The sequence below is a fragment of the Rhinatrema bivittatum genome, chromosome 11, assembly GCF_901001135.1.
Source record: "Rhinatrema bivittatum chromosome 11, aRhiBiv1.1, whole genome shotgun sequence".
NCBI lineage: Eukaryota > Metazoa > Chordata > Amphibia > Gymnophiona > Rhinatrematidae > Rhinatrema > Rhinatrema bivittatum.
Genome location: NC_042625.1, coordinates 60062810 through 60079301, shown reverse-complemented (window position 1 = coordinate 60079301; position 16492 = coordinate 60062810). Strand labels below are relative to the sequence as shown.

The 16492-nt window shown below is 41.9% G+C and overlaps 1 protein-coding gene across 3 annotated transcripts in view; it reads left to right on the top strand.

Annotated features, from left to right (window-relative positions):
- The first annotated feature begins 827 nt into the window (after positions 1-827).
- The window catches only part of FBXW8 (F-box and WD repeat domain containing 8), a 189018-nt gene continuing 173353 nt past the window's right edge, over positions 828-16492 (top strand). Inside the window, exon 1 of one of the 3 annotated variants that reach the window (XM_029619167.1) lies at positions 828-1496. In XM_029619167.1, the coding sequence (XP_029475027.1) occupies positions 1059-1496 (438 nt within the window). In that variant the 5' untranslated portion in view covers positions 828-1058. The remainder of the gene's footprint in view (positions 1497-16492) is intronic. The other 2 variants (XM_029619165.1, XM_029619164.1) reach the window with 2 other exon arrangements.

Genomic DNA, 16492 nt, shown 5'->3' with positions numbered 1-16492 from the left:
GATCATTTATAAATATATTGGAAAGTAAGGGTCCCAATACAGATCCCTGAGGCACTCCACTGCCCACTCCCTTCCACTGAGAAAATTGTCCATTTAATCCTACTCTCTGTTTCCTGTCTTTTAGCCAGTTTGTAATCCATGAAAGGACATCGCCACCTATCCCATGACTTTTTACTTTTCCTAGAAGCCTCTCATGAGGAACTTTGTCAAACGCCTTCTGAAAATCCAAGTAAACTACATCTACCGGTTCACCTTTAGCCACATGTTTATTAACTCCTTCAAAAAAGTGAAGCAGATTTGTGAGGCAAGAAAACACTAGTTTATGTTTTCAGCACTATGTTAAACTAAAATATGTGGGCAGTATAGTCCATATAAGGATCTAACGCTCTAGCTCTACTTTTATGTCTCATGCCTATGAATGTTTTTAGCCTTTCCATTAATGTTTTTAGCCTTTCCATTAATGTTTTATGAATGGTTATATTTCAAATTTGTTTTCTACCTTTGTTTTTGCTTAGATATAAAATAGGAAGGGTTTGTTTTATTTTTGTAAATGTTCGTCCGCACTTATCAAATAAATGACAAAATAAAGCACCACTTGACCGAGTATAAGCTACGCAATTCAACTAACCCCAGTAAGGATGCATTTGTAGTTCATATGGTAGATCCTTATCGTAGCAGGATAGCGACTGGAATCAAATACGTCTCTTTTTTTTTTTTTATAACATTAGTATAAAATGTAAAGATTAGCACACAGTACACTAAGCAAAGAACCGGAGAAGAAGGGCTCTTATCTGTACTTTAGCACAGGCATATAAGAAAGGACTGCCGGAACTTTTAGAGAGCGGTACGCGAGCGCCGTAACGAGGCTTTTCCAGGCGGACGGGAAAGAAGGTGACACAGTGACGCGTTCTCGGTGCGGGTTCTTGAAATGATCTTCGAAGCTACAGCGGGCGCAGAGCTCTTGGGTTTCCGCTTTATGGATCAGTTCACCTGCGGGGCCGGGACGGGACTGATGTGCTTCCTCCTTTCGTGAGCTGCTGGCTGAGGGTGCGGAGGTGATGGCCGAGGAGGGCCCCCTGGAGGAGTTCCGCAGGCGCTGGCGGGCAGAGCTAAGCGCCGGGGCCGGCAGGAGTGGAACGGAGGAGCAGCGGAGGCACCTGAAGCGGAGGAGGCCGGCGGCGCAAGAAGAAGGACGCAGCGGGCCCGGAATCCCCGGCAGCCGGCGCCACTCCGAGCACGTAGGGAGCAGTTTGCGCAGTAGCTCTGACCAGGAGGAGCGGCGAGCAGGGAGCGCGGAGTCCCCGCAGGATTCCCCCGGATTCTTCGAGCTGGCGGAGAGCCTTTTGGAGGGCAGCTGCAGCCCAGTGCGTGCCTGCCGACCCCGGGCGAAGAGACGGGCCGGCCCGGGGAGAGGCTGCAGGAGTCCAGAGACCGGGAAGAATGCGATCCCGACGCAAGGGCCAGGCAGCTTGGTCGAGCAACTCATCAGCGATCTGGTATGTCGCTCCTCTGAATTCCTTATTAACTGTTCTGTCCAAGTTTCTGTTGTGGAAGATCCCTTACCAACAGCGCCAGTTCCCCTATAAACAGCAGAGAGGAGAGAGTAATACTTTTCTCTGGAGTATTGTGGCCAAGTCTGGATATCACATCTTCAAAACGTCTTTTTTTTTTTGTATTGTTTGGGTTAAACCTGCAAGGGCCAATGTAATAAGATGTAAGAAAAAATGAAGTATGCTGAATTTCTGCACCTGTTAACTTCTTTCAGGGAAGGAATAAAGAAAACTCCCCAGGCATTAGTGCCGGCAGCTGGGCGCTTGTACACATCCAGTCAGGTGCAGCAGAACGCCCTTTTGGGGCTCCACCCATTTTCTCACGATCATTTCTTACTTTGTTTACAGTTAGTCATTCTGTCTTGCGTACATTCCTTGCATAAATCATAAAGTATAATAATAATCTTTAGACCAAATAAATACTTGATGCTAGAAAACTAGACCTAATGTACAGAGAAGATCATTGGGTACCAAGAGATGTAATCTGAAATCAAGAAAATATGACCTAAATGTACAGAAGTAGCCCTATTTTGGGCACTGCTTACCTGATTAAAAACATTTAAGTTCACCTCAATATGTTGCCTGTATATATAACACCTTAACTCGCTTTAGAAAGGATGGGGGAATCAGCGAGAATAAGGGAAGGCAAGAGGAATCAGGAATGTGGAGGAGGAGATAGGAAGAAAGGGGATGTCCATGAGTGAGTGTGAAAAAGAGGGAGGACTAGGGAAAGTGGTGGAGTAAAAGGAGGGAAGATTGGTATAAAAGGAAGGAAGCCCTAGTTGCACCTCATCCCCTCTCTCTCCCTTATACTCTTCCCTCCCCCCATCCCCTTACTCTTCCTCACCCATCTATCCACCCACCTGATCCTCCTGAATTTACTTCCCTTTTCCCCTAATCCTCTTATTCATGCCCTCCCTCTCTAACAATCCCCTGACTCATCCTTCACCTCCACCCCCAACAATCCCCTCACTCATCATCCTTTACAAACAGCTCCTCACTACTTAACTCTCCCTCCCCATGATCCCCTCATCTCTTCACTCTCATCCCCACTATCCCCTCACTCTTTCTTCCCCCCCTGGAAGAGAAGCCTCATTGGTAGCAAGTGGGATGGCATATTATTTCCTATCAACATCCCCTGCCCCCCCTGGTGGCTTCCGGCACTACCACAATCCTTTAATTTGCCCTCATAAGAACATAAGAAATTGCCATGCTGGGTCAGACCAAGGGTCCATCAAGCCCAGCATCCTGTTTCCAACAGAGGCCAAACCAGGCCACAAGAACCTGGCAATTACCCAAACATTAAGAAGATCCCATGCCACTGATGAAATTAATAGCACTGGCTATTCCCTAAGTAAATTTGATTAATAGCTGTTAATGGACTTCTCCTCCAAGAACTTATCCAAACCTTTTTTGAACCCAGCTACACTAACTGCACTAACTACATCCTCTGGCAACAAATTCCAGAGCTTTATTGTATGTTGAGTGAAAAAGAATTTTCTCCGATTAGTCTTAAATGTGCTACTTGCTAACTTCATGGAATGCCCCCTAGTCCTTCTATTATTCGAAAGTGTAAATAACAGATTCACATCTACTCGTTAAAGACCTCTATCATATCTCCCCCCCCCCCCCCCTCAGCCGTCTCTTCTCCAAGTCAACAGCTCTAACCTCTTCAGCCTTTCCTCATAGGGGAGCTGTTCCATTCCCTTTATCATTTTGGTTGCCCTTCTTTGTACCTTCTCCATTGCAACTATATCTTTTTTGAGATGCGGTGACCAGAATTGTACACAGTATTCCAGGTGTGGTCTCACCATGGAGCGATAGAGAGGCATTATGACATTTTCCGTTTTATTCACCATTCCCTTTTTAATAATTCCCAACATTCTGTTTGCTTTTTTGACTGCCGCAGCACACTGAACCTGACGATTTCAATGTGTTATCCACTATGACGCCTAGATCTCTTTCTTGGGTGGTAGCTCCTAATATGGAACCTAACCGTTTAACTACAGCAAGGGTTATTTTTCCCTATATGCATCACCTTGCACTTGTCCACATTAAATTTCATGTGCCATTTGGATGCCCAATTTTCCAGTCTTGCAAGGTCCTCCTGAAGAGGAGGGTAAAACACTATTGTTATTGTAAGGCCAGCAGTGGGAGGGGCCAGGGCTTGGGTAAAAGGTACCTACAAACATTTGGTTTCCATTCAAGGACTGACAGGCAGCCTGAACTGGAGGACCTGTGCAAAAGCTGTTTGAGGTGAAGAGTGAGCTGTGTGTGTTTCAGAGAAGAGGGGGGTTGCTTTCCTCAGGGTGCTGTGTGATGACAGAGTCTCTCCATTTCTGAGACAAGTGTAATAGGAGATGTGCCATCAGCTAGAGAAGCAACTGGTTTAGAGGAGCAGAACTGAGATCCATCATTGCTAGGACATGAACTGGGGCAGCCAGAGATAGGAACATGTACTGGGGAGGAGAGGGCAGGAACCTGGGGCACCAAAGAATGTAGAGTTGGCATCAAAATTCCTTCTAACCTTTCTGGAGCAGCTACTCACTGCCTCTTGTCCCCCCTTCCCCAGCCTCCTGTACTCCGTCTCCTTTTTGCCCCCTCTTCTCTCCTCCCCCCCCCCCAAATCCCAGTATCTGGCCCTCTACTTTTTTCCCTGTCCCCAGCATCAGCCTCTTACTCTCCTCACCCTCTCTGTCAACCCCCCCCTGTCTATCCTCAGAAATATATGTATGGGAGCCAGTGGCTCAAGCTATTCATCTAGTTACTTGGCATGCTGCCCCTTTAAATTGCAGGCTTGTGAAAAGGACACAGTGAGTGGTCCAGGATAGGGGTCAACCTGACCTAATGGCCCCTCATTAGGTCAGGTTGACCCCATTTGCCCTAATGAGCTATTGGGGATGGTGTAAAAAAAAAAAAAAAAAAAAAGAGGTTGGAGCCAGGGTAGTGATGCTGAGCAGTAAAAGACTTTCTTGTAGCTGCAGCTGCTGTGTTCTGTCTCTGCTGCCCAGCACTGCAAGCATGTTCAGATCTTGCGGCTGGCCTGTCCTTTTGATGCACAAGTTCAGCACACAGATCGGCATATGGGATGTGCCGGTCACGAGATCTGAACATACTCTGTGCTGGATGGCAGAGATGGAATACACTGGTTGCAGCCAAGGGAAAAAGGCTTCTGCTGTTCCTGTAGCAATCCTGCTGGTCTTTCATTGGTTGTGGTACAGATGATTGCTTTCCTATTGTGTGGGGCAAAATGTAGTTTGTGCATGGTTGCACATGTGTGCAGCTTACAGGAAACAGTGGTTGTGGTCTGAGCCTGGCGCAGGCTTTTTTGCTTGTCATTTCTGACATTTTGGGAGGGAGGAAGGGGGCATGGGCATGACTGCTGTGGCCCACCCCATCTGATGCCTGTGCCTTCAATATTGAGCAAATTCCTTTACTCATGACTGGATTTAAGATTTTAGGGCTCCTTTGAAGCTGTGCCAGTACATGGTCCTAAAGCAAGCAGGCTTCTCAGGCCTGGATATTTGGTGCCTTCTAAACTTGGCACCCTAGGCAATTGCCTTTTCCTAAATTCATGCCTGCCTTTACTATGTCCAGGGAGGGATATGTTGATTAATGCTAGCCTCTGACATGTGAATACATTTTACTCTGACTTTGGAGTTAAATTTTAAGTGTTTTAAAAAAAAAAGGTTAAACCTACACACAGCCCTGCATTGGGGAGTAATAAATGATGCTTTCATTAACATGGAATTTACGTATAGGAGTACTAATCTGTATGCACATTTTTATTGCATTAAAATTTGTAGTAAATGGTGAGTAAAGTTATCCACCTAAAGCTGTGTGCTCAGCCTAGTTCACCTTATTATATTGGCCCCCTGGTTTGGCCAGAGTTCAAACTGTTTTGTCCCTGGTGCATTTGTGTGGCAGGGCAGCAGATCTTTCCCACCTTATGTAGGCTTTCAGTCTATTTCTGGTGTACTCTCAAATCGGTGACAAGGTATACTGCAGAATCTGATGGACTGCAATGTGAACCCCACTGCTGTTGCCCCAGAAATAGAGACTGAGACCACCAACTCATTTCGCATTTGGAGCTGAGCAGGATTTGGTGATCTAAAGGTAAAAGGCTCATAATGCTGTGTTGGTACCCTTGAGCCATCCAGTCCTAAGCCAAAAGGCCAAGAAGGGGCCATCCTCAGCTTATGCCTCAACCTTTTTGGCAAATATATAAAATATAAGGCTATCTCTAAAAAGATGCAGAAGGGCCTCCATAATGGTGCCTCACACAACAAAAGTTAAGGACCTAAATATATATATGTATTCTGGAACAGTGGTGGAAATATTTTTTAACTTTGGGTAAAGTAAAATACTTTCTTTATAGATCTTAAAAAAAAAAAAAAAAATCTTTTTTTTTTTTTTTTTTTTACTCTGCTTATTTTGCTCTTTGTTTTTTTTTTTTTTTTTTTCTTCTTTTTAACTTTCTACCCACAGATTTTCTCCTGCTCCTCTACCTTCTCTCACTTGGCCAGTCGGTGGCAGCTGCTCTCCCTGCTGTGCAATTACGGCTCCTTGCCCAAATGGGCCATGTTCTCTCCTGCCTGCTGTATAAAGCTCAAATCCCTGGGGTAGGTTTGTGGTGCCAAATCTTAGGCATCTGGGATTTTTCCAGCCTTATTGTAGAGGAGAGAAGACTGAGGCATTTGATATTGACTTTCAAATATCATCTCAGATGTGTGAATAAAGCCTGCAAAGCAAGCATTTTTCAGTGGAAAGGAAATTCTAGTACAAAGTCATGGTATGAGACTGAAAGGGGGCCATCAGGATCAACATAAATAATATTTCTTTACAGAAAGGGTGGTAGGTGCATAGTTTCTCAGTGTCATGGTGATAAAACTGGTAATCAAGTAGGGTCTGAAGAATTGTAATTGGAGGGGAAAAGAAGCAGACTGGATAGGTCTTGTGTGCTTCAGTTTTTAAATTTTTTTTTTTTAAGGCCCTCCTGTATCCCTTTGCTTTCAGCTCAGTTGGAACCAGTACTGAGTTTCTAGCACCATGAGCCTTTATTCATAATTTTATGGTGATTTTTTCCCCTATCTTAATAGACTCCTAATCTTTGTGAGGCTGGAAGCCATGTTCCAGGGTTCCTCCTGGAATTCTGTCTCATGGACCCTTAATGAGGAGCTTGACTCCCTCTCCCATCCCCAAGGGCTGCTAATGCTGGTCTGCTGTTAGTGAATGATGACAACACAGCACTCAACACTGTCTACAATGTGATGTAGGCATCATTTGGCATACCAGTGTTGTTTTTAATTTAAACATATAAAAATCTTCTCTTTTGTAATTTTTATAAGGATTAAATAAGAGAAAGCATGTGCATATGTGAGAGAGAGAAAGGGACAGTGTGTATAAGTGAGAATGCATGTGTGTGTGAGTGAGAATGAACTTGTGTATGAAAGAGAGGAGAGAGATTGTGTGTCCCCCCCTCCTAATCCACAGGGCAACTGAAAATCAAGTTCCTGAGTAGGGAGGGGTTTTTTTTTTTTTTTTTAATCCTTGTTAGTTTTAATTGTTTGTTTGATGTCTGTTTTGAAATATTTTATTGGTGATTGGGGAAATTTACAAATTTATTAGATTTTAATTATTGGATGTTCTGTATATCAGTTTTGAAATATTCTTTTTATTAGTATGGTTTTACTGTTACTGGCATTTTATTTCTTAATTGTATTGTTTGTTTGTTTTATGAGGATTGCGATGTTTTGTTTTTTCATTATTGCACTACAGTTTCCAGTTCAGTTTTTGTCTGCATATTTATATTTTATGGTCTCTTTATTTTGCAATTGGCAAAAGTCTGTCCATGTTTTGCATATGTGACCTTGTAGTTTCTATAAAGGGACCTACAGCAGCTGGACTTATTCAGGTTTCCTAATAGGAGATGTATTGGTGTTTTAGGGCCTGTTGTAATAGTTGCAGTTTTTTGCCTTTTCATATGTAGGATTGTTACTGTTTGAGTCTGACAGGGTGTTATGGTATGGTAGGCTTCCTTTTGACCCAAGTACTTTTTTTTTTTTTTTTTGCAGGATTTTGTATTATACAATTTTCTTGGTAATGGAGGGAGCCTGTGTTGCTGTTTTAATGAGGTGACACCAACATTTTTTTTGTTTTTTTTTTTTTTAAATAGTGTATGGTAAAGGGAAGTGCTCTTGTTCTGCTCTGCACACTTCTTGGGGAAGTTTCTGTGAATGCAGGGTATTGTAATACTTTGAAGTGAAGGTTTTATATTCATTGATTAATGCACTTGAATAATGTTGGTAGTAGTTTTCTTACACAATTGAAACTGGCCAGGGATTTCTTTGTTGTTTAGAAGTTTCCTCTGTCTAGAGATGCCACTGACGTACATGCCCAGCACTTTGTGACAATGGCACAAAATGTTTTTCAGTGGTGCTTCTGGCTTTAGGAATGGAGTTGTCCTACCTCTGTCTGTTTGGAATTTGGTAACAGGCAGTTGTGGCGCCATCGGACCCCTGCCAAGATTGAACTAACTGTCGCAGAGGATTTTTTTTTTTTTTAAATAAAAAATAGTGATGTGGGCCTCTCTCAAACATCCCTCCTTCCCCCACTAGTCTCCCTCTCTTCCTTCAGTCCATTTCCACCAAGTTTGTCTCTCTCTCAATACATTTTTTACCAATCTGTCCATCCCCCCCCCCCCCCCCTAGTTGCTCTAGATGTGGCTGCCTGTAGTTTCACTACGTAAGTTATTGAATATAGATAGATTTTTGCACATTTACTGCTGAGTTTTGCAATGATATGTATTCCATTTATATAGGTAAGAATTATTTTTAATGTTATATATTATGAATGAGCCTTGAGTGCATATAATTATTTCTGTTATTACATTAATCACTTTTCTATATATGGACATAACTGCAGGTAAAACTTAACAAAAAGCTTGTGGGGGGGTCCATGAAAATTTTAGAGGTTGGAAAAGGGGTCCATGCTTCCAAAAAGGATGGGAACCCCTCCTCTAGATCTTACCTCAGATCATCATCTTTTTTTTCTTTGTAGCATTTAAATGATGAACTCCCAACAGTGTTGAAATCGAACATGACTTTTCTGCATCCTGTATGATTAAACAGTCTGAATTATTACCGCTCTAGATAATGTGGTCATAATTAGTTTGCCAGCAATTACTTAAGATGTTCGCCACTTTAAGATGTAACATTACATGTTTAATCACTTTAAACAGATTTTGATTACACAAATTAAGCAGGTAATCTGAACACTGTGCTGCTTGCTTCTTAACCCATTAAACACCTGAAAGGTACTGCTTGCTGAGTTCTGGTTGCCTTGGTGATTCTGTAGTAAATTTAAGAAACCTGAAGAAATGTCTGTTTCCTGAACATTGTCTGTGGCTGCCAGTGAGTCCTTAAATATAAATCAAATATCTGACAGCAGGAAGCAAAACTAACTTATTTTATAAAACTAGACATGAGCATCTCATATTATTACATCAGTATTTATAAAGTAATTTTTATTTTAATAAAATCCTGCATATTTAAAAAATATAAATAGAATATTTTTAGGTTGTCTACTGTAAATGAATAATGTATAGCAGTGATATTTGGAGAAACTGCAAATTTAAGAACAAAAGATTTATAATCTCAGATTGTGTGCAGTACTCTGTTATCAAGTAAGTCAGCCATAAGCCAAATTGTCCAACCCTTTCATTGTCATATCCACATCCATGTATAATCAATTTAATTTGTTCTCTTAGGACAAGCAGGATATAGTCCTCGCACGTGGGTGACATCATCAGATAGAGCCCCAGTGTGAAAAACTTAAGTCAAAGTTTCTAGAACTTTAACTAGGCACACTGAGCATGCCCCACACCATGTGTCCACGAATCCCTCTCCAGTCTTTTTTTTCCATGGAGCTGTAAGCCTTGCGGTGTGAGTGAGCTCACTTTGGCTGTTTTGGGCCTTGTTGAAAACTTTGGTTTTCTTGCGTCTTTTCATGGCTTTTTTTATTGCTGTTCTGTCATCAGGTCCCTCTCAGTGCCCTCCCGTAGCGTCTCCTAGTCAGGGGTTTCGGCGATTTGGATAAGTTTCCTTTTGTGGTTGATTCCCCATGGCAGTGCTGCATCAGTGCCTGCTGGCCATGGACACCCAGCTGTTATCACCTTCTGTTTTTGCCCCTTTGTTTTGTCTGTTATGGCCATGTCCAGCTTTCGGTGATGGCCCCGGTACTAGAGGACTATGTCATCACAGATTCACAAGAGATGTCTTTTCTGCCTGGGGGCATCGCATGATGTCCAGGGTTGTCGCTTATATGTGCTCGGATGACCCCGAAGATGGAGCAGTTCTTCGGGACGAAGAGGTCCAAGCCATCGGCATCAAAGGACCAAGGAGCTGCACTGATGGACATTGAGCTATCAACATCAGCGGGATCCTCAGCTCTGTTGATGCTGCTGGCGGACAGGGGCGCCAGATAACAGCCATTGTTTGACTCCTGCAGGCCGAGGATGCCTGGTTTCTCGTCATTGGCCTCTGCACCTAGGAAAGACCAGGCTAAGCATTGAGGGAAGCCCAAGAAGCATTGACACCAGTTCCTGTCAATGCATGATGCCAGGCACGGGGATGCACCAGCTTTTGCCGTGGTGCATCCCCCATGCCCTGAAGCGACTCAGGCGAGGAGTACCAATTCTCCCATCTGTGCCGGGAGTCTGCTACCAGTCTCCACCAGTTCAGATGCCATTCACCGATCCACCTTGTGGATCTGACCACCTCTCCTTCCTCCCAGTCAGTGTTGACATTGGCAACATTTGAGGGGAGGTGCTGGAGCGCAGAGTCCAGCTAGTGGTGCCGCCCATCCTCGTGCCACTTCTGGAGAAGCTAAATGTGCTTATCGGTGCATTACCAACCCAGCTGTCGCCAGTTCCTGGGATGGCTTTGGTGCCCGGTGGGGCACAGAGGCCTCCCCCTACCGGTAGGTGGTTATTGCTGTTCCTCAGAGGAGGAGGCTTCACTGAGGCTGGCAGAGGCACCGAGCCCTGCTGCTCCCGTCCAGTTCTACCAGTGCCTGCACCTCTGGACAAGGACCGAGCACCTAGGCACCTATCCCCTGTGGCTTATGGTGAGGATGAAGAACCCTATGATCCCTGGAGGATGATCCCTTCATGTCATTCATCCTTTTCTAAACCTCTTGCTTCTTCCATCCTTCTAGCTCCACCTTTTCATAAATAGTTTTGCTTGTGTGTGTTGTGCTGAAATGTTTCAGATGTTGTTGTGTTTGTATTGTATCATCATACATAGATGTATAGAAACATGATGGCAGAAAAAGACTGTATGGCCCATCTGTCCAATTAGTTTAGCATTATAATTCTCGTCACTTCCTTAGAGATTCCCTGTATTTATCCCATGCTTTCTTGAATTCATATACTGTTTTTGTCTTCACCCTTCCACTGGGAGGCTGTTCCAATTAGCTACCACCTTCTCAGGAAATATTTCTTTACAAAATCTATCCCTTTTCAACCTCATTACATGACTCCTTGTTCTAGATCCTCTTTGCCACTGAAAAAGACTCAACTCTAGTGCAAGGAAACCTTTGAAATATTTGAATATCTGTCATATGTCCCCTATCTCGCCTTTCCTCTAGAGTATACATGTTTAGATCTCTAAGTCTATGCCCATACACTTTAGAATGAAGATCCACTGACCATCTTAATAACCACCCGCTGGACTGACTGCATCCTGTTTATGTCCTTTAGAAGATGCGATCTTCAGAATTCTACACAGTATTTCAAGTGAGGTCTCACCAGGGACCTATAGAGGGGCATATCACCTCTTTTTTCTGTTGACCATTCCTCATCCTATGCAGCCAAGCATCTTTTTGGCTTTTACTGTTGCTTTATCCGTTTGGCCACTTTAAGATCATCATATAGAATTACCCCTAGATCTTGCTCTTCCTTTGTGCTTTAAAGAGTTTCATCTCTAATACTGTACCTGTTCCTTGGGTTTTTGCATCCTAAATGCATTATTCAGCATTTTTTAACATTAAATCTTAGCCTCCAGACTCTAGACCATTCCTCGAGCTTTGCTAGATCTCTCTTCATGTTTTCCACACCTTCCTGCCTCTCCACCCTGTTAGAGTTTGGTATCCTTGGCAAAAAGACAAACCTTTCCCGACAATCCTTCTGTCCCGTCGCTTACAAAAATGTTGAAAAGAACCAGTCCAAGGATCGATCCCTGAGGTCCAGCGCTTGTAATAGCCCCTTTGAGAGAAAACTCCATGTTTTATTACCCTTTGTCACCTCCCACGCAGCCAGTTTCTAGCCCAGTCAGTCACTAGAAGATCCATTTCAAGGGTGCACAATTTGTTTTCTGTGCGGAACAGTGTCAAAGGCCTTGCTGAAATTAAAGTGCTCTTCCTTGATCCAACTCTAGTCACCCAATCAAATAAGTTGATCAGATTTGTGTGACAAGATTTACCTCTGGAAAACATGCTGCTTCAGATCTTGCAATCTATTGGATTCCCAAAATTGTCCTATTGTCTATTTTAGCAGTGATTCTATTAGTCTGCTCACCACAGAGATCAGACTAACTGGCCTGTAGTTCTCAGACTTCTCCTTACTTTCACTTTTCTGAATAGGAACTACATCTGCCCTTTTCCAATCCTCCAGAACTATTCCTGACTCTCAAGGAAGCATTGAAAAGGTCAGCCAATGGAGCTGCCAGGACATCTCTAAGTTCCCTTAGTACCCTCGGATGCATCTCATCCGGCTCCATTACCTTATCTACTTTGTTTAATTAGCTCTTCACAAACACACTAATCTGAAAACTGATTGAGGCTTACTTCACTTCCAATCTATTTGTGTTTGTTTTATGTGGTCTTTTTCCAGGCCCTTCCACAGTGATCGCTGAACAGAAATATGTTAAGCAATTTTTGCTTTTTCCTCCTCAGCCACTACATATTCCTCCCCATCACCTTTGAGTCTCTCACAATACTAGCTTTGCATTTCTTTCTTTCTTTCTTTCTTTTTTTTTTTTAAAGAGATGTTGGTGATAGAAGGAAAGTCTTGTTCCTTGTGATACCATATTTGCTATTTTTATTTGTTTGAATTTTTACATTCCTGACTACTTTCCCAGCTTCTCTTAATTTTTCCAGACATGGTTGCTTATCTTCCTTTTTTAGCAAATTCTTATTTAAGAATGCTAACCTTTTTCTCCCTTACGTTTTCAGCTACTTTTTTTTAGAAAATCATAACAACCTCTTTCCTCTTCCCTTTATACACATTTCTAACAAAAAGATTAGTTGCCCTTATATCTCCTTTTTAGTTTTGCTTACTGCCAGACTCCTTGAGGTATTCCTCCCCCCCCCCCCCCCCCCCCCATTTTGAGAGTTAGTTTTCCTGAAGTCTAGGACCCTTGCCGTAGAATTAACCTTCATCTCTTGTCCTAATACTGAACCATATTATCCAGTGGTCACTGGGTCCCAGATGGTCATCCATTACAACATCAGAAATACTGTCCCCATTGGTAAGCAGCAGGTCTAGTATTGCACCCTACCGTGTAGGTTCCGTTATGAGTTGACAGAAGAGTTCTCCTTGCAGATAATTCAGGATCTCCTTGCTTCTAAAGAAAGGAGATCCAAATGGCAGATGAAATTTAACGTGGATAAGTGCAAAGTGATGCATATAGGGAAAAATAACCCTTGCTGTAGTTATACAGTGTTAGATTCTGTCTTAGGAGTTATCACCCAGGAAAGAGATCGAGGCGTCATAGTGGATAATACACTGAAGTCATCTGCTCAGTTTGCTGTAGCAATCAAAAAAACAAACAAAATGTTAGGAATTATTACGAAGGGAATGGCAAATAAAACGATGGATGTCATAATGCCTCTGTGTCGCTCCATCGTGAGACCACATCTTGAATAGTGTGCAATTCTGGTCATTGCATCTCAAAAAGGATATAGCTGCACTGGAGAAAATGCAGAGAAGGGGAGACCAAAATAAGTGGCATGGAAAGGCTGCTCTATGAGGTGTAAGGCTAAGGAAGTTAGGGCTGTTCAGTTTGGAGAAGAGATGACTGAGGGGGATCTGATAGAGGTCTACAAGATCATGAAAGGACTTCAAAAAGTTAATGTAAATCGGTTCTTTACTCTCTCAGATAATAGGACTAGAGGGCACTCCTTGAAGTTAGCAAGTAGCTTATTGAAAACAAATCTGGGAGAATTTTTTTTTTCACTCAACGCATAGTTAAGCTCTGAAATTCATTGTCAGATGATGTGGTTACGGCAGTTAGTATAACTGGGTTTAAAAAAGGTTTGGATAAGTTCCTAGAGGAGAAATCCATAAACTGCTATTTAATTAATAAGCAGTAGCGTGAGATATGTGTGTTGCCTGCCCAGCTCTGAAAGCCTGTGGATCTTGGGACACTAGGTTGGTAACCCCAAAGACCACCCATACCAAAGGTAGTATCCAACAAAGATAGAGAACATTTAAAAGAGAAGTACCTCGTAAAGAAATAAACATTTATTTACCATTTAGTAAACAGTGTATAGAACAATAGAAATCAGGGCCTTTAAAACAGTTCTAGGGCTTCAAACATATTCCTTTCTGGCACAGTTGAAAACAGAGAGGGAATGGTGCTGCTCAGCCAAAATTAATTGTCTCCTTTGCATGCCATTATTTATTTATTTGGAATTTTTATATACCGACATTCTTGAAAAAAAATATCAAATCATATCGGTTTCCATTGTAACAGAACTATCGCGGCTATGGCGTTACATTGAAACAGGTCGTCAGATAACAAATAACACAATGAGTAAAACATGAATTTTTTGCATGCATGCGTGCAAAAAATGCTGTGGGTCTGTAAGCAGGTTTGTATGCACGTATTTTCTGCGCAAAAATCCTTATTGCGTACCTGTATTAGGGCATTGCATGGAAAAACATGCACACAAACCCGCAGCAGCTTTACCACTGCTTGTCACATTGAAAGATGAAAATTCAGAAATTCCCACCTGATTGGTATGAAGTTTCTTATGCTCTTTTTATTTTCTAAATGTCTCTTGCAGGAAAGCTACATGAGTATTAAGTTCCCTAAAGAAGTCATCTTTTTCATCTTAACTGGGGAGTTAATCTCATGAACATTTCATGTACACAAAACCAAATCAAACATTATTAAACATATAAGTAGTTCACTTTGAAATCATGTATTGCAAACCTTTTGTATAATAGCTATGGCTCTCCCTTTCCCAGCCTAGGAAGCCAAATCTTCTAATTTTTCCTGTTCTTTTATTTTGAGATCTTTTGGATTACTACCTTAACCACATCCATACCTACACCATCCGTACCCACAACCCTTCCCTTCCTGCACCCCTTACTATCCAGTGCTTCCTTACATCTTTGTTTGCCCATCACAGTTCATTTTTGATGGGTCCTAAACCCTCTCTGCAGATGCAACACATTTGAGAAAAAGGCTGAATTAATTCCCAACTAATGTCAAATTATATAAAGAATGATTGTAATTATAAACTATTAAAACATTCACACGATCCCAAATCGCAGTATAAACCAGTAATCCTCTATTACAGTCTTCTGGAATTAACAATTATTGAAGATGAGTGCTTTCTATATCTGTGGTACAATATCAGTAATTAGCAACAAAAATTTGAAGATATGCATAGTACAGCCACACGTTCAGCACTAATCAATCTTCAGAAGTGTAGTGCAGCAGGGAAAGAAAAACCATGTCCACCAAATTGACACTTCCTACACTCATTTAAATTCTTTTGTATTGGTGGTAGACCATTTCAATCCTGGAGAGCCACAAACAGTTCTGGTTTCAGGACCTTTTCAATGAATATGCATGAGATATTTGCATACAATTTTAGTGTATGCAAGTATACTTCATGAATATTCATTGCAGATGTCCTGAAAACCATACTTGTTTGTGGCACTCCAGAATTAGAGGTACCTACCTATGTTCTGCATGTTGCATATAACTTCCAGAATTATAGTAAACCAAGAAAGATAGAACTGCCACGATAATGAAAAACTTGTAAGAATCATAACACTTGCGGAAATAAATCAAAAAAAGGTGCACAATATGGAATTAAATCTTTATGCATTGTGCACACACTTGACCAACTCAAAATGATCGGCATGGATATGATGCAGTAAAGAGAGAAATCAATATGCTGCCATCAATTCACTTTTATTTTCAGCACGATTATAAACTGGCAGTGTTCTTAGCATAAATTGTTTCCTTGCCACAAGATTGTCCCTAAATAGTTGATCACAATCATCACCCTGCATCAAGATATAGAGTTAGTATGGCAAGTAGATCAGCCATTGATGATGATGCAAGGAGGGCCTGGGAGTTCATTGTGTGTCCTTTCCTATAGGTAGCCATCACCAGAAGTCATTGCTTTCTTTTCTGCTAGATAGTATGCTGTCAGCAGAACTTCCATTTCTATCTCTCTTTCCACTAGAATTGTTATCAACAATTTTTCACTCGCAGCATCAACCATCTGTGATTAGCATCTAGTATTTTAGTCTTACGAGCAGTTTTCCTGTCGCATGCTGAAACTTCATAAATGCAAACTGGAATAAATTGGAATCAGACTCCGCTAAATTCATGACCAAGTTGCCTGAACGGGTGAGCTCTGATAGTGACAGTACATACTCTAAAATTGTGCTTTTATCATTAAGAGTGGATTATATTATTGTCAGTTATTTTATTTGAAGCATCTGTTCTTTATTTTGTACATTGTTATTCAGCATTATCACTTCATGCTTTTTGCAACTAGAGAGTTCAAACCATGTTACAGTGACTAGTGTTTCCAATCAGTATTACAAAATAATAGACAAGTCAGAATACAGTCATAATACAGGATAGGATTAGAGGCATAGGTCTATTTAGTGTCAATAGATTGAGTCAATATAA